Consider the following 26,756-nt stretch of genomic DNA (forward strand, 5'->3'; position numbering starts at 1 on the left):
CCATGATAACAGGCTTTTAGATCTTCATGGTTTTATTGTCTTTTATTTGAAGCATAATCTGAGACCTCCTAGTACAAAGATGTGTCACATATTTTCCTGGCTCTATTTTTTAGGCAAGCCAAACTGGAAACATTTATAGGATGTGACTCATATTTTCCTTTTGTAACATGCTTTTCTATTTTTTGGCTATTCTATACTAGCATGGGACTGCCAAGATCCTTGCTAATGACTGTGTGGTTTAGTCCTTGTGGCTTGCTTCCCACAATGAAGAGAGAAGACCTACCATTAAGCATCTCACCGCCACGGACTCTTCATCACACAACTCATACCTCCGCCTGGGCATCTTTTATAACTTGCAACTCACTGCTCCTGAGTAACCCATGCAACATCTCAACCTATTTTTCCTTGGGAGCCTCCAGAAATGCCCCTCCAAAACATCTAAGAGATGTCAAAGTTTATTCATAAAAGTCTTCTCCTCACTCTAGGAAATTATCGGGCATGGTACTGACTTGAAGAGCTTGGCTTGAGTTCTGTTGAGTGCTTAAGGAGAATATCTGGCAAGTTGCACCAATAAATCTAAAGTCAGTGGCTAAAAAATTGACTAAATGCCAACAGGAAGAGGAAGACCTTGGGGATTTCCTGATGGTCTCACCCTGGAAACATGAACCCAGGCTGCAGGAGATCCATAACAACTGATACTTCAGGGTTTAAAGACAACAACTTGTGAAGCAACATTAAGTTACCTGGAATACCATTCACAAGACTTAAAGACCATTCACAAGATCTTAAAGGTCCTTATAACAATTACTTTGAGTGAAGCAAAGGAAGAGTTAATAATAGTAATAACCATGAGGTTCTGTGGGAATATTTTTCCTGGCAAAGCCTGTAGAACCACTTATTTTCCTTATCTGTAAACACTTTCTCAGACTATCAAATGAGAAAGTCACTGGTTAGGGGTAGGGAGGGGATTCAATGACTCAGCAGAAGACTATGTTTGCTCTGCCACAAAGGCCTTTCATTCTGATCTGTCTGAGTGCCAGCTTTGCAAACCAGACAATTACCTCTTTCTAGATCACAAAAGACATGGACTTAATTATACAGGAAAATAGTAGAGATGACATGAAATCAATTATTTGCATGCAATAATAGTTTGTTGCTTACCATCCCTAAACAATTCAGATGTTATAAGAAGAAAATAATCTCCTTTTACACCTTGATCTTTAAATTAGACTACTGAATTTAAACTGTATTTGAAGGTAATAATCAAGCTTTGCCCTTTAATCTTGTGTCCATCAAAACAAAAGGCATCCAGTGCCTTCCTACTATGACCCCATATGTCTTATGGCCAACTAATCAGAACGATCCCACAAATGAGTAGAAATCAGCACAGTGGTGCCTGGTGGGGAACCACAATCTCAACTGACCTCAACACTTTAGTTCTTTAGAAGGTGTGAGGGAAACTGAAAGGAAATGGAAATTGAGGGTAGATTGAAAGGAGGCATCTTTAGCACACCACCAGCCTTTGACTACAGAAGAATAAAAATTCTCAGGTGTTGCTGTATTTCCTCCAAAAGAGAGGCCTTTGGGTGCTGCTAAGCCTTCAGTCACCCAAGAAATACCTGTCCCTTCAGAGAGGCAGGAAAAGAGTAGCAAAGAATAAAGGGCATCAGTTCAGAACCAGACTGGAATGCAGGGATCCCATAAGCCTAGTATTTAGCTTAGTTCACTCAATTTTTATGAAATCAGAAACATTTGTCTGCTTCACACACCCCTAGAGAGGGAGATCACAACTGCTCCTCACCAAAAGAAATCACTTACCAGCAGATTATGAGTCTGATAATACACTTACCTAAGGTCTCCCTGAAAGATGCTTTCCATCCCCTGTCTGCTCCATAGAAGTCAGTACTAAACACCAGGAACAAGTTATTACTGGAGCTCTTAATATTTGGAGGCAATTCTGAGCCACAGAATTTCCCAAGGAGAGGAGCATGAATATCTGAGCCATCATACACTGCAACATAATCTTTGTAGCAGGAGGGAGATATTTCAAGGTGGAAGCTGTTGAATCTGTAAAACACGGTAGGAACCTTAGGTATCACATTTTCAGTTCTTTTCCTGTGTTACGTGTGTTTTAATGCTTGAGGAAAGGTCCAAGTACTAGCATTAGCCAAAGCCATACACAGACAAAACGTCTCTTCAGGAACAAACCAAGCAACTATTAAAAGTATGGCAAAACTCTTCAGCCATCAAGCCTCAAAGAAATTGGGACTCTCACCCACTGGGCCTCCTGCAAGGCAAGCTGTCAGCACACCTCAGCTTGCTGTGAAGCAGTAGGTCTCTCCTGTGCAAACACGCCCTCTCTCACTTCAGCAATTGCTAAGGCCGCAATTTCCTTGGGCGCGAGTGGCCCATAAAATGCAGGCACAGAGTGCAGGCCAGTGAGTCTTCCTCTTAGCTGGGAAATGTTCTCCTAATTCACAATCATATGATTGAAGAACAGATCAGTTTTTAATTTCTCAGTGGCAAGATTTTGTGGCAACAATATCCCTCTCTTAGGCAAGGCAGCATGCACTCAGAAATACACTCTTTTTGGGTGGATATTATTACTTTGTCTATAAAGTGAGTACCAGCCTTCTAAAAGAATTATTATTTCTCTTGTTTAAACTTCTCAAAGGCTGACAGAATTTAACTAAAAAACATGAGCTGCATTTTTATAATTTCTTAGTCCTCTCAGTAACCAAACCGGGAACTTGAAACTGTGGTGATGCTTTTTACATAACAAGTTAAAAAGAAAGATGGAAGGGAGCCTGAGGCTGATCAAAATTACTTCAGTAACCATTTCTTATTTTAGTTTAGCTTTGACCTTGGAAAAGGAAAGACACAGAAAATATTGTCAATAATTGCTATCTTTAACTGGAATCAGAGACCTCCCTGTTCCCTTAATGACAAACTGAACTTGGATTACATACTTTAGGGCAACTACTTTGCCATTTCCAACTGTGATGTAGTATGAGCAGTTCATGTTGTTGTGATAATCAAGAACTGAATGGGCCGGACTGCTGATAACACCATTAGAGCCATTGAAAATGCCACCACAAGCTGTAGGGGAAACAGAAAAAAGAGTGATTAGTGTCTGGATACTAGTTTGGTCCTTATTGTCGTATTTCTTTCAGGAGTTTACCCACAAAGAAAGAAAAACCCTTGATAAATGGGGAGCAGTCTTCATTGTGATGCCTAGGACTATTAAATGTGGGATGCCTGTGGGGCTGTGCTCTGCAGTGGAAGACTAATCAGCACTGAAGTAACAGGTTGTTACTAACTCATACCAAATGGCACTGGCACTGTGCAGGAAAAGACTGAGCCTGATTTCAAGTCTCTTGCAGTAGGTCCAGGGAGCAGCAGGATAGGGTGGGTGCCCCATGCAGCAGCAGGAGTGAGAAGGGCCTGGAGTAGCTCTGCACTCATTCTAGCTTGCCAAGAGAAACCTGTCTGATATGTGGGCAAAGACATTCCTTCATCCAGATCCTGGCTCCACTGAAGCCTCTAATCAGCCACAATTGCACTCATAGCCCTGTCTCTGATGTTTCTGGAATAAATGTATGCAGAGCCTCATCATCTGTCAACACCCTGTCAGGGCTGGGGCATTGTTGTAGCATTTGTTCTGCACAGAAATGCATAGAGGATTCTCCAGGTATCACTAATCCTGTTCCCCACCTCACCCTGTTCTGGGACTCACCAGCACTGTGGGGTGGCTGAACTGAAGGACTGAATATTTGCTTTCTGGCTAAAAAGCAAGTTAAACTCTGCAGCTGTAAACTCAAGTCACTGCTTGGCTTCTCAGGGTTTCACACCATGGATGCAAATGAGGCCAGGATGTGGCTAATGTTTGTTCCCAGCTTCAGTGCTTCAGGGAACAAAAACTCTAATATCCATTGTTAGTTTATAATATTAAACTTAGCCAAAAAAAAAAAGTTTCCCCGAGTCTCCCTGCATCCTGTTGATAAGCTCAGAGCCACACACAGTTTTTCGTGTTTCAAAGAAGATGCCATTGCCCAGGCCACCACCTAGACAAAGACAGTCCCGTACAGGGTGCTGCTGGATGCAGAGTCCCTTGACTCCTCAGGCTGGCAGCCTGGAGCACTGGCAGATAAAGGATAGGAGCTGGGAGGATAAAGAATCAGCATTATTCTACACTAGGAGGGGGGAGTCTTTTTCATTCTTTTTTCAGCAAACAATGCAACTAGGGGGAAGAGGAATGTTAATTGGCAGAATCTGCTTTGTATACAACAACGAGCTAATAAAGCTGCAGTCATCCTTCTGAAATGTCAGAAGTCACAAGTCAGATAGCAGCAACTGACTTGAGTGAGTTATGAAGGTCTTTTCCATGAGTAACTGCACATTGTCACTTCTCAGTGCCAGTCCCTCTGTCTCATCTGTATCAGGCCATTCATTACACATAAAGAATTTAGCCTTATGCTTTTTTGCTGTGGCTTTGTACAAGAAGAATGCATTAAGGGAAATACCAAAGTTACAAACTCACACTTCTTTGCAGTTAGAAAATGATGCTTTTAAATATAAAAGTGGTCTCTACCTGTTAAACCTTGAAAATATTAAAATTGGTTTTTCAAATAAAATCAATCTTCTGGGATATTCATATTTGTGCAGAAATTCTAAACACAGTTGGAAATTTCTTTTTTGAATTCACATTTCCTCTTTAAAACATAAGAGATCTCTTGTGAATGACAAAAGAGCTTGAAAATAGCTATTAAAAAATAAAAATAAATCTATATCCCAGGTTTTATTTACATTAATTCCTGGCACCGCAAGAGGGTCATCAAATGGAGGCATATAGCCCATTTACCTGTTCTGTTTCCCATATTGTATAATGTAGTTTTAGTATAACTGAGAATAAGACCAGTCTCCTGTAAGTGATAAAATCCTTAAAATTAATTCAGTTAAATAAACTAGTGATGTTTCTCCTTAGACAATGCAAACAACAAACAAACAAAATCTACCAAACATTGTTGCATTTCTTTACTACAGAAAAGGAAAAGTGTTTCAGTTCCTGACTTGGTCCCATGGAAAGTCTAGAAATGAGAACTGTGAGGTAACACATCATTCAGAGCGTTAATACACACCAAACAGTGCTATGTCCTGGTCCTGAGAACTGTTTTGGGCAAATGCAGAGGGAAAATGTACCATCTACAACCATCTAAGTTATTCCCAAAATGAGGTACAGCTTTCCTACATGAAACAGTTATCCAGTTGGAATATTTCTACCCTCTAAAATACAGAACAGTGTATACTCACCAATCGCTCTGTATCTGGCCCGGAATCCAAAGCCTACAATGTGGGAGTCAGTGTAGAAGTTGAGCAGCATCGGTCCAAAGACACTGACTGGGGCAGGGAGCTCATTCCCACAGAGCGTGATCAGAGGATGCGCGGCTGCGCTCTTCCCACTGAAGATGCTTAGTCCATCATAAAGACAAATTCTGCTCAGGAGTGCTGGGTCTGCATGGACATAGAGTGCAGGAGTGTTAGCAGCATATTTTACATGTGATTTACTGAGCAACAACTACATAGGCCTCATCCAGGATAAGAATTACATTTTATATTACTCTCTGTTCCAGGGATCTGAGGACCTAATTTGCTTGCTGAGGAAGCAAATGTCAATTTTTAACATGCAGTAAAACTGCGGCAGAAAGAATCAAAAAGACCCTGTATATAAGACATCAGACTTGTCTCATTCAACACATCCTATGATCTGGAAAAGGCTCCAGGCCCCTTGAATTAGTGGGAGTTCACAGTTTGGTGAATGCTATCTATGAGAAGATAAGAGGACCCAACAAAAGCATGGATCTCCTCTGCAGACAAAAGCAATGTAACTTTTTGTTACAGGCAACTAGTTACCTGGAATTTCTTTCCCCTAATACAGAGTTCAGCACTCAGTGCAGGAAATTTTAAACCATTAAGAGTGAGACTTTTTAAAAATCAGAAAGTAGTCCATACACTAGCAAGTTTCAGAGGTGACCTATTTCTCCCTGATTTTTCTCAAACTTCAGAGTACCTAAGCTCAGGCTCTTCAGCTTGATTCAAGGAAAAGTCAAAAGAAAATTTGATCTTGCTGTGATTTTCTAAAGCAAACTGTTTTAGGGGGAAAATCAGTGTAGATATTAGGCTGAGTGGAACAAAAAGGAACACAGAAATGGAGAGTTTAGCATTCAATTTTTTTTTTCCCACTGGTTTTAAGTTTCTCATTTGCAGTTAGCTTTCTGCAGAAATGAGACATTTTCTCTGACTCCCTGCCTTACCTTCAGGACTTTCTAGCCATCTCACTGTTTGCAAACAGATTCGACTGAGGTAAGAGGTCCCAAAAATATGGTGGTCAAATCAGTTTCACAGAATCACAGAATACACTGAGTTGAAAGGGACCCAAGGGTCATCAAGTCCAACTCCTGGCTCTGCACAGCACCATCTCCAAGAATCACACCATGTGCCTGAGAGCATGGTCCAAACACTTCTTGAACTCTGCCAGGCTTGGTGTTCTGACCACTTCCCTGGGGAGCCTGTTCCAGTGCCCAACCACCTTTGGGGGGAAGATCTTTTCCTAATATACAACCTAAAGCTCTCCTGACACAACCTCAGGCTGTTCTATTGTTTCCTGTCACTATGCGCCACAGAGAAGAGATCAGTGCCTGCCCCTCCTCTTCCCCTCACAAGGAAATTGTAAACTGCAGTGAGGTCTCCCCTCAGTCTCCTCCAGGCTGAACAGACCAAGTGACCTCAGCCACTCCTCATGTGGCTTCCCCTCAAGGCCCTTCACCATCTTCATTACCCTCCTTTGGACGCTCCCTAATAGCTTAAAGTCTTTCTTATATTGGGTTGACCACAAGGTCAGTATCTGAGTAAGAGTGGCAGAGGAATGTTCCCAAAGAAGGACAAGCTGCACTTTCTGGGGGTGTGAGACGTCTACCAAGCACCTGCCACTGGCACCCTGGGAGCTCAGAGCCATGTCGCCACCTCCCTGTCCAGCTGGGAGCCATAAGCATGGGGAGAAGTTGGTGGTACCCAGTCTGGCACCACCAAGGGATACAAGGTGGGAGCAAAAAGACAGCCATATGCAATAAAGCTGAATTAATGCTGTCAGTGAAAAACACAGCACACACCTACTGAAAAATTAGTTTCATTAGTTGTTATACTTAAAGAATAACTTGATATTTTTCTTTGTCTTTTTCATAATTTACAAGCTTAATAGAAGCTGGTGTGCCACATGTTTATTAAGTTACCATGTTTAGTGACCTGTAGTAATGGGACAGTTACTTAAACTGCCAAGGATTAATAGGGAATTCTCTAAATTTAACAGGAGAGACGCTGAGCCTACTGTTGTAGCAGAGTGATTCCTGCAGATTGTCCAGTCAAAACAAGCTGCTTCCAGTTGTTGCAGGAAACAAGATAACTCATATTGAACAGGACAACAAGTAGGACTGGAGGGATAGCTCTGTTTCATGAGAGCAACAGAATGATCTCAGCAGTCAGATGTATTTTAGATCATCTCTGGAGGCTTAATTTAAAAAATTATTTCTGTCTCAATGAAGACAATGTATGCTAACATGCTTTGCAATTATGTCAGTACAGAAACATGGCATGGTGCTTGTCTGACTCTAGTAAGAGTAACTCAGCTGGTAACAACCAGCCACATCAGATAGCTGATTATACTGTTAATAAAATAATTGATTAAAAATGTTCTTCATGTCCTATCCTGTTTTGGAATATTTGATAATGTGATAAAATTTTAAAAAATAATAAATTTTAAAATTCAAATTTAAAAAAAGAAATTGAGATCAGTGCAATTTCAAGATGGAAAAGATTTGAGAAAGCAGCCTAGGTCATTTTCCGAAAAGACTGGAGAAAGGCATGAAGTGAAACAAATTCCTCAGCAAAGCAGAGTTCCCTAATACTTATCACAAGTTGATTTGCACTGTTGCATTGGAAAAAAACAAGATGGTTGAGGAAGAATTGCGTGCAAAAGTCTTAATTTCTAGATTTGAATCCTCATTGTTTGGGCCAATATGATTTATGACTCATGAATCCTGGCAAGACAGATGATTGTTTGATCTCTATCCTGTAACTCATTCTCTTGTTTACACTTTTCTTAATTTCTCACCAACCTAACTGCATTAATCTGTAAATATTCCCCAGTTTTGGATTCTCCTCATGTCATACTTTCAGCCTCTACGCATACTCAGCACATCATCAGCAATTCTTCTCTGTGGTTTATTTCCTCTAATCATATCATCTTAAATCTTTTCTAGACCAATTTCCATCCCATACACTACAATGAAATAGCTTTCATGAGTCTCCAGAGATCTGTTAGTAGCCAGATGTCAGACCCACATCCTCTTTGAGCTGACAGGCACTTTTCACATAGCCAGCCCTATTTTTTTTCATAAAACCTTGTCTACTAAGAGCTTTTGCTCATCCTTCTGGTATTACTGTATCCTCTCTTCTGATTCATCTATGAGGATTCAGTGAGATGTCTTCTGTCTTCCGCTCCTTATCTCCACATTAGCTCTGTATAATCTCATTTGCAAGGACAGATGCAACTGCTCTCTCTGTATTGGTGACCCCGTAAGTTTCCAGTTACTATCTTTAAGATAAACTCTTTCCTATCCTTCCCCATAGCTATGACTCTCACCTGGGAAATACTGATTATTTCAACATGGATAGTGTACCATTCATTCCTCTAGCCTTGACAATATTTCTTCCAAATACTTCTGGAGAGATCATTTATTTGGCTTGACATTATGAACATGTCCCTGTTTCTTTGAATTGGTGCATGCATTTGCTTTCAAGGGCTTTTGTTATCTATCTGTACTCCATTTATCATCTCTTGATACCATTCAGCATTGATACATTGACCCTTGCCTCCAAAGTTCACAAGATAACAGCTTCAGTTGTCCTTACATTACATTTTGAAATATGCCTTTGGGTTGTCTCCTTTCCACTTAGCAGAAATTTCTGTCCAGTCTCATTATTCTCCATAAAATCATTTGTTTGATATGATGCCTGCACATAATCCTTGACCAAATCTGGGCCCCTGACTATCTGATCACTAATACCAATGTTCTGTTTCCACCTCTCTGTCTTTAGCCATAGATTCTGGTTTCATTTAGTATTGAGGCAGAACCTGTCTTTTTGTTTAAAGTCTTTAAAACTTAAAATAATGAGGCTTTGGTTCACAACAGCAGCTTCTGATATAAATGGCAATACAATTAATAATTACTAATGTAGAATAGGTATTAGCTAGAAACATACCCCTGTGCTATGTATCAACCAGCTCTGTAGCACAAGATACTGTTTTGAAAGCAAGGAATTAAAATTCTTTCTCATATATATTCTATTTCAAAATAATCTATTGCTAAACTTGTCTATTTTCTGAATTGCCTGGTAACAATTGAGAAAGCAGAGAGAGCAGACTCCAAAACAAAGCTGTGACCCTATCCCAGATTGCAAAATTGCAGACACATGTGTTTTAAAATAGGAGAAATAAACATGTTGTTTAAACATTTTTCAGGCCAACATAGTATAAACACAAAGCAGTTGTCTTGTATGGACAGAGTATAAATACTACAGAATTCTAAAAGCAGATATTGCAGGAAACCTACATCTATTTTCTCTATTTTCCCATTATTTGGGACTCTGACTTTATTGCGTGCTACACTCACACTTGAAGAGTATTACAGGCACTTAATAATACATTACTGTAGCTGTCCTAGAGGTGAATTTGTCGGAATGTTCATCTGAATAAATCTTATGGACAAAAAATTGAATGTGACTAATTATTTCTTAGATAGTAAGTCCAAAAAAAGAGATAAATAAGGGGTTTTTACTAATTTTTACTAATTTTACTAATCACACTAATGTGTGATTTGTGTAGACTTTTGATCCAAGGAGGGAGGACAGATGGAAGACAGTTATCACTGCAGAAATTGGGCTGAGATAAACTCACCCCTATTTGTTTGGTTCTTTATAAAATAACCAAACACAACAATGCAAGTGGTAGCTTATGCAACTTCTTGAAACTGGCAAATCAAAAGAGAGGTTCTGTTAGCATATTGAGTTTGGCACAGGAATAAACATCCTTCACACTGCGAGGAAGTCACAGAAGCTAAGCCAAACTCCATTCATGGGATTAATCTTCCCTATGTTTTCCTGCCCAGATCTCAATTATCTTGTGTAAGCTATTGTCATGGCTTCCTGCCATAGTTGATAGGTAAAGAGAGGGAGAGAGGCTTTCAGAAAGTAGTTCGCTCCACCCGCACAACACAGTTTGTTCTGAGTTTAGAGCCCTTCTCCACTACTAGGAGACAAATCTAGATGAATATCTAAATTAGATGTATATTTTCAGGGGCTCCAAGTGAGATGAAAATTGTTCTACCTACCTAGAAGCAGAGAGTTTAGATTAAATTTTGGTCGCAAAATCAACAAATGCAGTTTCCCCCAGTTCTCTCTTGCTCTATTAGTTGCTATATTTAGTGCTTAATACATATTTAATACTTAGTACATACATACCATGTTCATTTGGTACCAGATACTGACACCATATCACTGCTGTGGGTTAACAGCCTCAGTCACTCTTTATAATCAGAACAGGCATCCCATCATAACTGAAAACATAACTACTCTAGGGCAGAGACCTGTGACTAACTCATGAAGTCATTCCATTTTGCAGCAATGTGTCACTGCGCTATAGACAATTGCCTTCTGTCTTCTAATTTTCTGTAGAAGATATCTCAACTTGTTCAAGTCAATGAGATATGCATGCCTTAAAGGCATTATTTCAAATATTTCTTTTCTTAATAACTATGGAAAAAAACCAATTAGATTTCTTTTGAGAGGTCAAATAGTTAATAAATTATGTTAACTAGACATGCAGCTAAACTTTAAAACCCAATCCAGAACATCTGTAATAGTACGGTTAAAATTTTAAAGGCTGCTCTCAGCAACAATCTAAGCAGGTGTGATGCTTCCTTGCATATGGAATAGCTAGAAATGTTTTTAACAGATGCTGCCAAACATTGTCCTGCCTTTGCAAAAGAACGAATGGAGTTCACACTGGAAACCCTTAGGCACATGTGCTAAATATATTCAGTGCAACTGCTGAATAAGTTTTCACTTCTCCAATGATGGTTTGCAAGATAGTGGTTTCAATCTTCTTTACAATTTAAACCCAGGCAATTTTTCTTTACTTCAGGGTTGTATTTTAAGATTTTGTGAAAAATACTAGTAATCAACTAATACTGGAGAGTGTCATACTTCCTCTTTGCTAACCAGATGTCCATTAGCTCATATCCACAGTTCTTTCATGTGACTAAGAAGTTTTAGTTGGTGTAGCCTAAGGAAGCCTATAAAAATAAAGGAACAAATTTCCCTGCAAGAAATAGAATATTTTTAGTATTGATGTAGATCTATGTTTATTATTACGTCTGTATCACCTCTCTGCATTAACCCTCTTGATAATAAAAGCTTGGATCCATTTATAAATTAACTGAATGCACAGACAGAATGCAGATTAGTAAATGTACTCAAAGAGTAGTCAAAATTGGCACCATCTGATTCAGCCTAATGTTTAGTGTTTCTGGGGAATAATAATTTCTTCTATGTGAAGAAATTATGTAATTTCTGTGGTTTACATTTTATTAAAAAAAATTCTTAAAGCAGTGGTTTGTATTAGGGGACGAAAAAAACATTTCAGATAAAATAATAATCAAAACAAATCTTTACCTCAGACCTAAATTAAGTCTGAACCAGAATACTTTTGAATTCAAAACAGTCTGGAAACTTAAAAAGAAAACAAAAGAATCCTATTTTCTGCCTTTGTTGTTGGGTCTGAAGAAAAATTCAAATCACGCAACCCAACTTAATAGCAAATTACTCAATATCTCTTTGTCTGGTGACTTCAAGGGAACCAGATTAAGATGACCTCAAAATGTGTGATGCCACCCAAGTAGTTTGGACATACTGATTCCTCTGTGTTATCATGGCATGTCCACACATAAAAATTTGACCTTATCAAGGTTGAGAAAGTTTTACCATTCACACCAAAGGGATCAGGATACTATACTTGTTATTTCTTGGATAAATGCTGTCAAATTTGACAATCACAAGAGGAACTTTTTTTCACTGGTATATACAGGATAATCACTTATATGCATTTCCCACTGCTGCAGTCTTTTACCTAATTTCGTATTTCTATGTTCTTACATCCTCCTCGTAAAGCATCCTTGTATATTTATATCTATTTTATCAGTTAAGGAACAGATGCACTGAAAAGCAAAACAGCCGCCTAAGATCAAAAAAGATTGTAAGGCTCAATGTCAAAAAAAAAAAAAAAAAAAAGGCAGGAACAAAGACCCAGATTAGCCACAGTCGCTTTTATATTCCAAGAAACTGGTAAATTCCCAACATGATTGCAAGATATTCAACAGGTGAAATCTCTCTTCATTCTTCTGGAAGACTTCAGTGACTCAAAACCTAACCCTGGAAACTATAAATGTTTGTCTGTAAAAGATTTTCAAAATGGACCAGCAAATTACACCATCAGTGATTTTCAATTATAGAAGACTTGCATGTTTTCAAGTAAGAAATTACACTTCATAATACATACTGAAATTATGAAGAAGCAGTTACCTTCCAAATGAAAAGTCTCAAATTCTAGGATCACCAGTGACTGTGGTCCCTGATCTATGACATAATTGCAGTTCAGATTGTTATCATACTGACTAGGATAGTTTGGAGAGACAATACGACCTTCAGGGCTGGTGAAATTTGCTCCGCATCCTGCAAACAAATAAATAAAGCACAGTTATAATCTGGAGATTATATTATTCTGGGTTTACAGTAAGAAACCCAATAATGGACACAAGGACCTCACCTCTCCTGGTGAAAAAACCAAGGAGAGCAGCATATACCATGATGGCAAAAGCAGGTTTTTACACATACACAGAGCAGTGTTTTTGGGAAGTGTAGGGCTTTCCTGCCTAGAGTGTCGCATTCTTGCATAAAACCAGGCCATAGGCCTGCAGCCCACTGACCAGAAGGACACAGCACTGCTCTTCTTGTGGGTGTGGAGCCTGCACATTTCAAAATCCCTCAGTACATACAAACGTACCTGAATTGGAGGGGGGCGTTATTGGGGCACAGCAGCAGTTCAGCCTAATGCCCACATTAGTCTAAGTGGTGCCATTCTTGGCATCCAGGAGAATGCAGGCTGCCGTAAGGCCATCTCTGCATTGCTTTGCTAGATGCAGAGCCAGGAAAGGTTTGCCATGCAGAAATTTTCAGACACACAGAACAGCTCAGTTTCATGGAGCTCCTTTGGATCCTAATGACTTGCATGGCCTTTGTTTCTCTTTTTTTAAGACAAAAGCTTAAAAGAATGCAGTACACAGTGAAATGCTGGTATAAGATTAGGAACAGGCAGATGAAGCCTGTGACTGTCTCCACTAAGAGATTGTTAGATGTTACTGACAATGTTAGTGCAAACATAAAACCAAAAGTGGTTTCAATTCAGAATTCTGTCTGCTTCAATAGTGTTTCCCTCTAAGTACTTAGTTTCTCTCTGTTTTAATCTGAATCCCATGAAGGGCAAGTGGTTTCCTTTGGCAGCATCCTACAAAAAAACCCAAGCAACCAACAGCAGCTGAGCAGTACCTTTTCTACTTCTGGTGCGTTTGACCATCACAAAGCACATGCCATTAGGTTAAAGAAATGTCTTTTTAAGAAATGTAAAGCTTTAGTTTCCATGCAGTTTAACTATCAATTTTTTAAATTTAAAGCTTGGTCATTCTTTTCAGCACACTGGGAAGGCAAAGGTGGCTGAGAATAATTACAAAGTCAGGGCTGCATCTTGGGCAAGACCAACACTAGAGTTCATTGCATTCAGTATGGAAACTCTTGGTTTACAAATCTGGGCAGAGGCTTCAATGTCTTGTTGGATCAGGGTCTGAATTGCTGCACGCAGGTCAAACTAATCCCAAATGGACCAACAGAGCAGCCGTCTGGCTTTAATATTACTTACTGCTTGTGAAAGACGCGGAGAAACCTGGCGCAGGAGCATCCTGAGACTGAAATACTGTAGTTATCACATTGTTTGGAGCAACAACGGGATCAGGAGCTGAACTTCCACATCCTGTGGCTAACAAAGCTGCTGCTTCTTCATTATTTCCTCTCCACACCTGGCAGGGCCAGATTGGAAATGGTTTAGTGCTTTTAAAGCCTAAGTAGTTTGTGGGAACCCACCAGGAATTACACATGCAATTTTTCTTTCCATAGGCTTCGGGTAGGATTCATCTCACACTGAACCTAAGAGCTCTAAATTGGAGCTAATTACTATAGTCAGTGGAGATAAAAAGGTTCCTCCAAGGAGTGAATCACAGTGAATAACTTAGGGTGCCAGGGACCTCTGAAAGGTATCTGGAGGTCATTTGCTTGAACCCCTCCTGGTAACAGAGCAAATATAGATCAGGTCCAGGGGACAAGAGAAAAACATTTTATGCATATCATTACCTACTTCCATTTTGTTTCTGCCTACTTAACTCCATACAATCCATGAATATGCATATCTGTGCATACAAGGCATTATTACATGCAATCCTCATGTTAGTCAGTAAATAAAAATCAAAGCTGTCATGCTAGGGTAACATGCAGGCATCAGACTGTGAGATCTGGATCCTTAATACCTAGTGTTGCTAATATTTTTTTTTAAATTTTGCATTCACTTGTTCAGTGACAAGTATCAAATCAAGTAAAGAGTTAATAAAATAATAAAATAAAAAAATATATAATAAATAAAAAACCAATTTTTTTAAAAAATTATTACTTCAACTGCACCAATAGCCCATTGAAGCTCAATCAAACCATGCATCCAAAAAAGCACATGCAGGTTTAGGTAGGTATTTAAGTGAAATCCTCTTTAGCTAATTACTTAAATATGTGCTTGAGGCTCACAGTTTAAGTAGTGAATTTCAAGACAGATGTAAAATGAAACACAGGTATAAATGTTTGATGTCCCTAAACATTTAAATATTTTCCTGAATCATGGTTTTTATTGACAGGATTTAAAATGTCTGTTTAAATAATGAATTATTTACTCTAATAATAAAATTACTTTTGTTGATGTGTTTGAACAGTTTTTTACTGTAGTTCATACCAAAAATATATTAAATCATATCTGATGTTTAAAATAAAGTGTTTGAAGAAAACTGAGTGGAAATAGTACAACCACATGAATTGTGATTTCTCTAAGCAACCATCCTAGAAAGGGTTAGCCAAGGGTTAGTCTGTAAGTGTAATCGTATGAATCACCTTATTCTTGTGACCAGGTGTTTGAGGCAATGGATGCTCAAAGGATTAATTATAGAGTCTGTAGCCTGGCCAAGGTTTTGCAGTGTCACTATTGATTTTGGATTACTCTCTTTTGGCTGCTCAGTTTGGAATAAATGGAAGAAACTTACATCATTCTACAACTTTTCAGACACTGTCGTACATCTCAAATTGGACATTCAGAAAAGGAAGTGGACATCAAAAATTTCAGATCTTTCTCTATGGAGAAAATCTCCAATTGACATAGTTTTGCTTATGTAATTCAGGGCAGTTTAGGAATCTAAAATTAAACACTTTTACTGAGTGGCATTAAGATTTTCATATTAGTGAAATGTATTGTAACATTGCATCAATTAATTTTTGGAGCAGGTAATGAAAAGACAAACCTAATAGCTGTGGGGTTTTTATCACAGCCTTAAAAATGAGTGCAACTGTGGTTTTTAAGTTGGTAGGTACAGATCAGATGTACAGCTGTTCAAGTCTTCCTACATGTTGTGAAATTATGTTTGCCCTTTATTTCAAGTGGGAGTTGTACTGCTGGGGAGAAAATGAGCACAAAACCACTGAACATATGCCAAATGCCTGAGAAAAGAATGACACCGAAAAATTCAAAGCATGTCCACTCTATTCTATTGCTGTATAAAAAGGAGGAGTAGTGCAACCTGGACAGTCTAAACACTTATAAAGAAGTTTGGTAGAATTACAGTGTGACATTCCAGGGTTTTTTATTCACTGGAGTAATTGAAAAGATCTTTTCTTTACGCTATATTTTCTCATTCTTTTCTGGTTGTGAAATAATAGATGTCTTCTTTATATTTTTCATTTTTGGGGAAGCATGTAGGGTGATGGGACCCTCCTGGAGGAACCTCAAGAACTGATGAAAATTAAAATTATATACAGGCCAGTTCACAAAGCACACAGAAAATGGACTGTATGATACAAGAACTTTAGTTTGTATTTCCCAAACTTTGTGCCTTGACAATCTAAACCATAACAAATGTAAAACAGGGTTCTGAAATCATGACTTCTTAAAGCACTGCTCTGCTGATCTAACCTCAACAATTATTTTACCTTCACATAACTGCTCTGGCAGCTTCCATTGCTGTCTGGAATCTGGAAGTTACTGTGGAAGTTCATCTCCAAGTGTTTGCTTTCATGCGTAATGATGGTCCAAGTGCATCTGGTGTTCATGGGAAAGTTTTGAGGCCAATGAGGGGACTTGATTGTACCATTATCTGAATGAATGATTCCACCACAGCCTGGAAAAAATGGTAACAGATGGGAGAAATATTCAATATTTTTTGGTGGTGTCAGCTTTGAATGGTTGTTTGTTTCTGTGGCTGCAAGGGTGAGAGAGGAAAGCCCTGATACCCACTGAAACTTCATTTACCCCTCTTGAATTTCTTTTTCCCACCCCTGCAGCAGGGAGGTAGGTACATTCTGGAGGTGTTTCTTTGTACTTCACTTTATTTTCTTCACAAGCTCATTCTCCTTGCCACTTCATAGCCTTTTGCAAGGTCCATCTATATACTTGTCATGGGTTAGCAAGCATAGTCCCGGAAGTGATGTTCTTGCAAATGGGTGCTTACAGCTTCCTCTGTGACCTGACAGAACCTATCAGCTGGCCAGTTTGAATATGGACAATTCTTTGAGCCACTTAAAGTTGTGACCGCCTCTGTGATCCACACTTAAGAATAGACAAACCCTGAGGTAGAGTCTCTTGTCTCGTTTCTGGTGCTGGGACAGGTGGCTGCGGGCCCCGTACGGGGGCCAGCGGGCCCGGCCCAGGCCCTGCTCAGGCAAGGCTGGGCTGGGCCATGGCCATCCTGGAGCCAATGGGCCCTGTTCCACCCACGGAACGTTCCTCCTCCCCTTCCCCCCCTCCCCAGCCCTGCTGTGGGCAGCCGGAGCGGCTCGGCTCCCCCTCTCCAGTGCGGCCAAGATTCAGCTGAAGCTGCACCGCTGTCCAGCAGAGATCATGTAACCAACAGTGATAAGCGAAATTCCAGCTGCAAGGCCTGGGCGAGATTAACCCTTTTAGTACTGTAAAGAGCTGAAAACCTGAGGGAAGAGAAAGAGGAGATGCTTAAAGTTGAAATTCTGTTGTAAAGCTATGATATATCAGAGTACTCATTGTAATTTCATGAAGGCATGGGGGGTGGAGCGTTCAACTTGCACTTGTGAGCAAAAGCACCTGCGCTCAGATAGGCAGATGCTGAAGCAGCTGTAATTTCATAAGAAGTTTGAACAGGGAGAGATGGAAGTGATGAGGACTTTTGCTCCAAATGGAAAAGGAGAAAACCTCAGTTCCTAGAGATGCTCCCAGAGATAGTCCTAAAGATGAAGATGAGGAGGACCCTTTGCCCCCAGGGAAGGAGAAGGGCCTCTGTTCTTAGAGATGAAATGCTCCCAGAGATGGGTGAAGAGAACTTTTGTTTCTGAATGGCTCAACCTTAAAATTGTACCCCAAAAACTTCAAGAGTGGACCCTCGAAAGCAGTTGTGGGAAAAGCTGCAAGTCGGGGAAGGGACTCGCATGCGAGCAGAGAACCAACCCAGGCGGCTGGCTCGTGATAATGTTTTCATAGCATGGGCAAGAGAGACTCCTCTTCCTGAATGGGCTGAACAAGGTTATTATGGATGTGGTAAACAGACTGAACATCTGAAGGGTTTTCTTTTTACATTGTCAGTGGGAGAAAGGCGGAAGGTGGGGGGAGGAGAAGTGTTCTGAAGGTGTGGTATGATCTTTTTTTCCTCTTCTTTTAGGTCTGTTAATAAACTTCTTTATATTCTTTCAAGTTTGGTGCCTGCTTTGCGTTTCTCCTAACTCTTATCTCACAGAAGGTAAACAGTAATGAGTATTTTAGACCAAACCACTACAAGACTCCTGGCAATTTGAAGTGAATATTGCTTTGAAAGAGTGCAGGGGTCACAAATACATCTGAGACTGTGGTGATTCCTCCCCACACCCCACTGCATGCACATTGTGACAGCCATTCAGAAAAGCACTCTAGGGAAAAAAACAATCCACTGTTATATCCTTTTTTCTTCTCACTCTGCAACATGCAAATATTGCAGTTCCACATGTGAATCTATTCAAGCTACATCCGTTTACCCAGGGCAAAATGGTGACTTCCCTGGTCCAGGCAGCCCTGTGGATCTCAGTGGAATTATGGGGAGGGCTGAAAAACATGCCTTTAAAAATTGCTAACAGATTCATTTATAAAGGGGAATAGCTGGTCATGGCTCTGTGGCAGCTCATGTTTTTATACATAAAAAGTTTAGTTAATTTGAAACATATTTGCAAATACCATGCCAAGAATAATTTACTAGGGCTATGCGTACAGTACTAGAAACCCCTTATTATTTCAGATGCAATGTAGTAAAAGGATGACTAAAGAGCAAAAAAAAAAGGGTTTGTAACATCCTACTCTTTCCTCTTAATTGAAAAAATATATAATAGCTTTAAAAGGAAGATTTTATTTTTCGTTCTTCTATGTTAGAAATGGCAAATGTGTTTAGAAGGATGTGAAGCCAAGTTTTGGTCACACATACAGAATGTGTGACCCACAGATTCTCAGTGAACAAATGAGAAGAAAGCTGAAGAAAGTAAATTAGGTATATATAGAAAAGAAAACTTTCACAGAGAGAATACTGCCTATGCACATGGCAGGTGTAGGCTAATGTCTACTACACCATTGAAGAGTGGGCTTCATTGCACATGAAATCTCAGGGACATCAGGAAATGGTGTCAAAAACTTGCTAAAGTGACTGTATATTCATGCAAGCACAGAGTATTGATATGCTTAAGAAGACACTCCATCAACTAACCGTGTGAATACAGCTACATCATTGTGGACAGAAAGCTGATCAGGATCTGCCAGAAGGTTTGCAGCTGGAGTTGACACTAGGAAGCATATGCCAGCTCTGTACTGAGGTAGGATGGCATGGTGATTTCTGCCCTGCCACCATCTGCCACATCTACACATGCCTTTAGTCCTTTAGTGACTTCCTGAAGCATACTGCACAAACGGTGAGCTGCCTTATTTGTTTTTTGTAATCCAGAGTGATGATGATTTCAAGAGAAAGAAGATAGCTTTGAGAAATGTACCATTCAATCCTGCATGTACACCACCATCAAAAGTGTACCAACATCTCCATCACAGTGCAAGAGTTCTAGGCTCTTGTCATATGTGTGCTTTGAGAAGTTCTGTCTGCCTCTCTGTTTTGGAACTCACTTCTTCCTAGTTTTAAGTGTTTAAACCAAATCAAACTGTGGAACAATTGTTATTCATGAAGTGAAATGTCTCATAGTCCTTGACAATAGATACCACTGCTGGGAGGGTAATGGTGATGGTATCAATTTACAGCCATCAAGAAACTGCCAGTAGGAGGCTTAAAAAGTACAAAATCTATCCAAATTCGAATTCTTTGTGTGAGATCAGAAAGCACTAGATTAATACTTGAATTTTTTAGTACTGGCTTCTTTCAGGGATCCTGAAGATGATGGCATGCATTTCTTTTGTTCTTTAACGCGAACTTACCTAAAGATTCTGCTGTCCATGTTGCATAAAAGCCACCTCCTTGAACTGAGTGATCAGAGTTAAAGATGACGACTAGCTTGTTGGAACCAGACCGAATAGTCCCAGGTGAGGTGTTTCCACAATACTTTCCTATGACAGGAGACCCTGGAGAGCCACCATTCAGGATAGTAACAGAATCCCACTTACAAAGTGAATGGTTTTCAACGTGGAAAGCTGTAAAAGTAAGCTGCAACATACAAAGGTGACATTCAGTTCCTAAAACCAGTCACTCTAGGGGAGGGTTTAGAGCAATTTCAGACAGATCCTGTAGCCATCATGGCACAATAATTTGTGGGTGCACTCAGAAGTCTTCTTCATGATGCTTTCCTGCAAGTATTGATTGGAATCTTGCCACTACAAGTAACAGCAGCTACTTAGCTTGAAGAAACAAGTGGAAGAGGAATTAATATGTTCAAAACTGGCATTATTGTGACTTTAACATATTTTGAAACTAAGTATGTGCTTCAAAACAGTGTTGAATATGTAGAGGTGTTGAACCACTTTCCTGCACTCAGTTTCTGTTCATGAAATGTAAGTAGCTATGCAAGCAGAAGGCCTTGAATTTTTTTCTTCCTATTATTTCAAATCAATATACTAACATTTGCTAAAAATAATGTTAGTTTCCACCAAAACAGAAACAGTTCCATGGTTTGTTCCTGTGGGCCTGGATGCATTGCATAAACAGACTGGGCTGGACAGGCAGCCTCTGAGCCTGTCTGCCTCCCACACTGATGTCATTTGTCCTTGGAGAGATATGCTCACAGGTGGGATTTTCAGTTCAAACATTCAGATTGCTGATCCTGTAGACTCCTGGTTTGTTGATGCTGAAATATTGATGTACACTAGTCACTGCCTGGCTCTGTTTCCATCAGTTTTGGGGTTTTTAAACCAGTTTCAGGAGCAGGATCTTTGTAGAAAAGTTTAGCAAATACACAGTATTTTTTCCTGTACCTTTTGTGTGTCTTCATTTCCAAAAGAACCTGTCTAAGACTAAATAAAAATTTAGCTGCAATAGTTTAAATTCAAAACTTTGCCAGCAACTGAAACTGGCAGCTTATACTGGAAAAAATTAGTCTGCCTTCACTGAGAGTGCAGCTACTCAGTTCTTTCAAAACAGAAATCTGCTTTCATCTGATTAAAATTAGTTCTGCTTTAAACTAGTTTGTGGATTAAATAGAAATCTTGTGTTCTACTAAAATAATCCTGTATTCCCTGAAATAAGTACATAGGCAGTGGTCAGAATATCATGTAGCAGAATAATTAGGACTATGGGTTTGCATTTCTAACCTTCGGAGTTGTAAGCAAGGAAAACATGATAGGGAAACTCGTGAAAGACATTACATATGAAAATCTGCAATGTGTTTTCACAAAACTGCTTTTCTGACCTGAACCATAAATGTCACTGACTGGATCTGTGCTTGCAAGAATCAGTCAAATAATTCAGTGAATTAAGTTTTGCTTGGCCATAAAGCACTGCTTGGCCATAAAGGTGCTTAAATTGGTCTGTCAGGAGTTTGACTCAAGAAAGTAGCACCTCAGGCAGACTTTTAATACTTATTGGGAAATAAGAGCAACACTTTATTGATGTACCTTGTACCAGAAATCATATTATGTTCCAGATTAACCAGTAACACACAAAAGTAACTTTCTAGTGGCTTGAAACTTTCCAGCAGAGAAGAAAAACCTTCAGCCTCATTTATTTTCATGACAGTGAGAATATCAAAGAACATCTAATAAAATTAGTTATTTCAGCTTTGTAAACATAGAAAGTCATCATTTAAAGGAGAATTCAGTGCCGTGTTTAGGGATCAAGTTATCCTAGGATCTTTCTGCTTTTCAGAAAGAACTATCTGGTTTTGTTGTGCTATCTTCATTCCCTCTTTTAGGTAAAGTCAATGGGAAGATATTTCATTCCTCCACATTTCTGACTTTCCAAATTTTCTCAAATCTGTTCTTCAAAACTCAGAAGGTACTTCTCACACTGTCTGCTGTGCACACAATTGTGACATGTTACTCACAGTGATGGTTTCACCTTCAGGGGCTTCCAACACCCAGGAGCAGCGATTCAGATTGCTGTAAGGCTCTGGGTAGTTAGGGCTTGAGATAACTCCCCTTTCACCTGACTGTATACCACCACAGGCTGAAAAAAAAAAGTAACATTCCAATATGTTTTTGGAACTGAACACTATAATCAAATGAATGAAAGATTTTTCAGTTTGTAATAGTACTGAAATATATTTAAGTTGTACTGATAGAGACAAAAAAGAACAATTTATCTGGGAAATTCCAAGTTTTAAAATCTTTGTCATTGAATAGTGAGTAAAAAGATGCAATGACCTTGAAACTTTGCATTTATTCTGATACTTAATATAACACTGCAAAACCTTTGCCAGCTGATACATCTGCCTCTCCACCTTATCTTCCATTTATCTCACTCTTAAGCCAACCAGCGCCATTCTTGGACCAACACAATGAAGCCAAAAAGTTTCTGATGTGTCTAGATAAGCCCAAGGGCTAAATTCAGCTGTGACAGGAAGAGTAGTTGTTTGGGCACCTAAATGGCAAAGTAGTGTAATTTGCAGTGATACAGCTTCAAGTGGATTTCAAAATGTGTGCAAAGGTTCAAGCAGCAGAATGCATTTCAGCTCTGCTAGCACTCCAGAGACCTATTTGAAGTAAGTCAAACTTGGCTGGTATTACCTGTTACATCCCTATTCCCAAGAGCAACCAGCTGTTCTGAGTGTTGCACAGCATTGCAAAAACTCAAAACGTGGTTTGGGGAATGGCAACAGTGAGGCAGAAAATAAATCTGAGAGTTCAACGCTTTAGAAGGATATAAATAGTAGCAAGCACTGTGTAACTTTTGAGGACCTCTTTGAGAGTTGATCCCATCATGACTATTCTCCGTATCACCAAATGACTAGCAACATTCCCCAGGAGTGCCTCAGTGAGCCAAGGCAGCAGTCTATCAAGCCATTTACCTTCAAAGGTGTAATGGGCCAAGAATCCTTTATCTTCTCTGTTTTCATCACTTACAAAGTGTACCCACACCTGGGGGGCAGCTATAACTAGTGGCACAGATGGTGCAGACTGACCACAAAGCCTGGCTATTAGCTCTCCATCAGCATCCCCTAAATAAAGAAAGTAAAAAAATATAAACACAACACTTTTTGAGTCCTAAAAGAGCGACAATAACATAAAGGAATAGTGCAAACATGCAATTCATTGTGTTTTGACAAGAAAACAGAGAAGAGTACATATCACACAGTAACTGATTATTTGTTATGGATATGAGCAGTGTTGCAGTTCATTGCTGAGATCTAAATCTTGGCAACAAAAAAGTTCACTCCAAAGCTATATTAATGATCCTTTTATTATCCTGGGCTCCTTTTCTCCCCGTCATGCCATCCTACACACTTTCATATGTCATATCAGACACACAGAAACCTCGCTGTTCTGCCCCAAAACTACAGATCTTTTGGGGCAGAACAGTGGAAAGAGATGGCCTAAAGACCGTATCACATGGACACCTATTGAACCTTTGTTTTTGTGAAATCCTCATTAATGTTAACAGGGATTTTGAGTTTTCTGCTATATAGAGATGTGCACGACCCATGAACAAGCTGTCATCACTGTATTAATAGTGGGCATCTCAAAAGAATTTTGCACATCTCAGCTCCATTTGGGGTCTCTTGGGTAACTTAAAGTTGAATTAGACCTTTCCCTAACTACGTATCTGTTGTATCAAGGGTCTTAAAGAGCACCTGCCTGAGTGTAGTGGTATTCTGCACTGCTGCATCTCATTGCTCATTAAATCTTACTTGTCAGCATACACAGATGAATGAGGGTATTCTGCTTTTGACACCCGACTAGCTGTGAAACTGGAGTTCCATTATTAGTGCTGAAATGAACACTACTATTTAGATGACAAAACTGTGTAGAACAAAGCAAGACTACACTTTCTTCCCTTTTCTTTGATTGTATTGCCTGCAGGCCTGAGGTTCACAATAAAGTGAGAGTAGCAGGAATGGATGAGTAACACAGCAGATATATTTTACTATTTCTTTCTTTGAGTTTTCTTTCTATTATTTCCCAGCTCCAGTGCATACATGGGAGAGAACTGCTAGGCTACAGAGCTATGCAGGCTCTGGCTCTACACAGGACAAACTGATGTTATACAGCCAAGAGCTCTTGCTCAAATGAGTGCAGATATGGATGTGACAGATTCCCACTTTACCTTTTCACATGTTTCAGAAAGCATTTCCTGGTAAATTAAAACCTGCTCTCTCTGGGACTCACATGTACAGCCTTTCTGTGAAGAAAACAGCTGCAGCTTTCATACTACACTTGGCAATAGCAGAATGACATTCATATGACATTTCTAGTTGCTTGCTCTTGTGGATAGATAAAGATGCTCAAATATGCAGGGATATTACTGGTGCATTAATCCTGTGATTTTTTTTTTCCTTTTAAATGCTTTAGTCTCTGTTTTGCAATGCATTCTCACAGGAAATATGGATTTCTTTTTGGAGAATCATAGAACACAAAAATGGGTCTGAAGTGGGCCTGCAGTCCAGAGGCTATGAATAATTAAAACATTCTTTACTCCATTCCTGCTGTCCCTGGAGATATTTCAGGACCAGGCAGAGAATGGGGAGTGGACCAAATAAATTGTTTTGATGGCTGCAAATGCCATCTCTCAAGGAAGATTAAGTGAAATTCATATTGTCCCTTGTAAAGAGAGAGTCAGGTGAGTATTGCAAACAGCAAAACTATTTATCCCCCCAAGATGTCTATCCAGTTTTCCATTTTCTCCCCTGAAAGAACAGGTGACCAAATCCATGCATCCATCACTCTGGCAGTGAAATCCCACTTCTGATTGTGGATACAACATGGGAGGCATGATATGAAAACTCTCAAATGTACAGATTCTACAACAGCCACTCCCTGCAAATATATATGAACCAGATTTGGCACAAACACAGTTGTACAACCAGAATCTTGATAGATTTATCCATTCTCCTGCTGAACATACAAACCTATTCGTAGCTCTAGGTAGTCATACTGGCAGTTCTGGTGACGTTCCAAGTGGAAATCCTCAAAAGATATATAAATGGATGAATTATAGTGGGAGGGATTTTTGATGATCCATTCACAGTTCAGGTTACTTGTGTAATTTGTGATGCCATCATAACCAGGAGAAGAGAAATTCCCGCCTGCATATGCCATCAGGGTTCCCCCACAAACTGCAGAAACAAAATATAGTTTATTTAAAAGTAGTAATAATTCTTGCATGAGGAGATCTCATGCAAATAGTAATGATTCTTTCCCCTCTTTATTTAGGTATGCTCATATCAGAAAGCACATGTGCTGATTAGATCAAAACCTTTTCCATCTTCTTACTTTTTTATAATTTACTGCTGTGTGCAAGAGAATTCGAGTCCTCGAGTTTATTGGCAAGTCTTTAAAAACATGCATATAAACAAAGAATGATTATTTACAGTATAAATAAAATATTTCACCAGCGCTATCAATACAACAAGCATTATTTCATATTTTGATAAAATCTCACTACAGCTTCAGTTCACTATTGTCCAGCCCTACTCATTACCTAATTCTAGACTCAAGAGGAAATTTTCATGGAAGATACCCTCATGCCATAGTAGGATGCTTGGAGTGGGAGTTGGAAAATAAGTTCAAAAGACTAAAGCCTGCAGTAGTAAGGCTCTGCCAGCTGCCTCCTCTCTGGAGGCTAGGCTTGCAAAAGTAGGTTAGCTGCACTCTTTCACAAGCTACAATAAATTAATTACCCCTCTGAGTAATAAGGAAGCACTTGAATTATTCAATTTGTCTATAGCACTATGCTTTTTGGAACCTTTCATGGAATAATGACACTTCAGACCATCTCTTACTCAAGACTAAGTACAAAACAATAAATTAGTAGGGAGAGCAGGGACTGTAATTCATACAGAGGCACATGAAGTCCACTGCTCCCAGAGGTTCTCCATTTTTTTCAAGTCTTTTCAGCTAATTAAAGATACATATCTATTCCCATCTGGAGATGTAAGAGAAAAAATGGTATCAGAGGTTTATTATCTGTTCAGGTAAATTTTTTTTAATATGTGCCAGTACTCTAGCTGTGAAATGACTCACCAAAGATCAATCACTTAAGTCAAAAACACACTACCTGCATCTTCACTAGAGGTGTATGAGACACTGAAGCCTCTGGTTGCATGGGACATATCTGTCACCAAAATGACTTTCATTTTGTTTCCAGTGGATTTCACCTCAGTGCCTGGATTTACCTCTCCACACAGTTTGGCCAGCTGGGGAGAGTTTTGCCCAAGGCCATTGTAAACCTGTGGGGTCAAAATAAACTCCAGTTACACCAATATACAGTCTTATGAGCATCTCCTGTATCATTAAACAGTGTTTACCATCTTTAAAACAAAGTTCACTGATGTCCCTCACAGGGGGTTAGTTCTCAAATCTACTTAAAACCTTGCAACAAACTTTCATTGCCTCGAATGGATGAGGCCCTGCAGTAAACATCAAAAATAATTTGCTTATTTTGGTGAAATACACACATATTCTCTCTTTCTCTCTCTCTTTCCTTCTTAAAACAGAAATTGAAATTGTTTTATTGAGAAGCATACTGTGTTTTAGCTCAATATTAATATATTCAATCACTTAATAATGCCAGCTACTGATCATAATAATTTAATTTCAAATCATCCTCTTTTTATTCTTGGTAAAGCCAACATCAGCTTCATCAAAATCCTCTCCAACA

General features: G+C 39.3%; 1 protein-coding gene across 1 annotated transcript in view; it reads right to left on the reverse strand.

Annotated features, from left to right (window-relative positions):
• The window catches only part of CUBN (cubilin), a 143,648-nt gene that overhangs the window by 15,006 nt on the left and 101,886 nt on the right, over window positions 1–26,756 (reverse strand). The window contains exons 49-59 of the mRNA XM_032113394.1: window positions 26,154–26,325; window positions 25,006–25,212; window positions 22,948–23,097; window positions 21,985–22,106; window positions 19,928–20,153; window positions 16,456–16,643; window positions 14,081–14,237; window positions 12,691–12,840; window positions 5,311–5,511; window positions 2,970–3,099; window positions 1,850–2,067 (exon numbers count right to left, since the gene is read on the reverse strand). Coding sequence (XP_031969285.1) covers window positions 1,850–2,067; window positions 2,970–3,099; window positions 5,311–5,511; window positions 12,691–12,840; window positions 14,081–14,237; window positions 16,456–16,643; window positions 19,928–20,153; window positions 21,985–22,106; window positions 22,948–23,097; window positions 25,006–25,212; window positions 26,154–26,325 — 1,921 coding nt within the window. The remainder of the gene's footprint in view (window positions 1–1,849; window positions 2,068–2,969; window positions 3,100–5,310; window positions 5,512–12,690; window positions 12,841–14,080; window positions 14,238–16,455; window positions 16,644–19,927; window positions 20,154–21,984; window positions 22,107–22,947; window positions 23,098–25,005; window positions 25,213–26,153; window positions 26,326–26,756) is intronic.

Source organism: Corvus moneduloides, chromosome 1 (assembly GCF_009650955.1).
Source record: "Corvus moneduloides isolate bCorMon1 chromosome 1, bCorMon1.pri, whole genome shotgun sequence".
Taxonomy (NCBI): domain Eukaryota; kingdom Metazoa; phylum Chordata; class Aves; order Passeriformes; family Corvidae; genus Corvus; species Corvus moneduloides.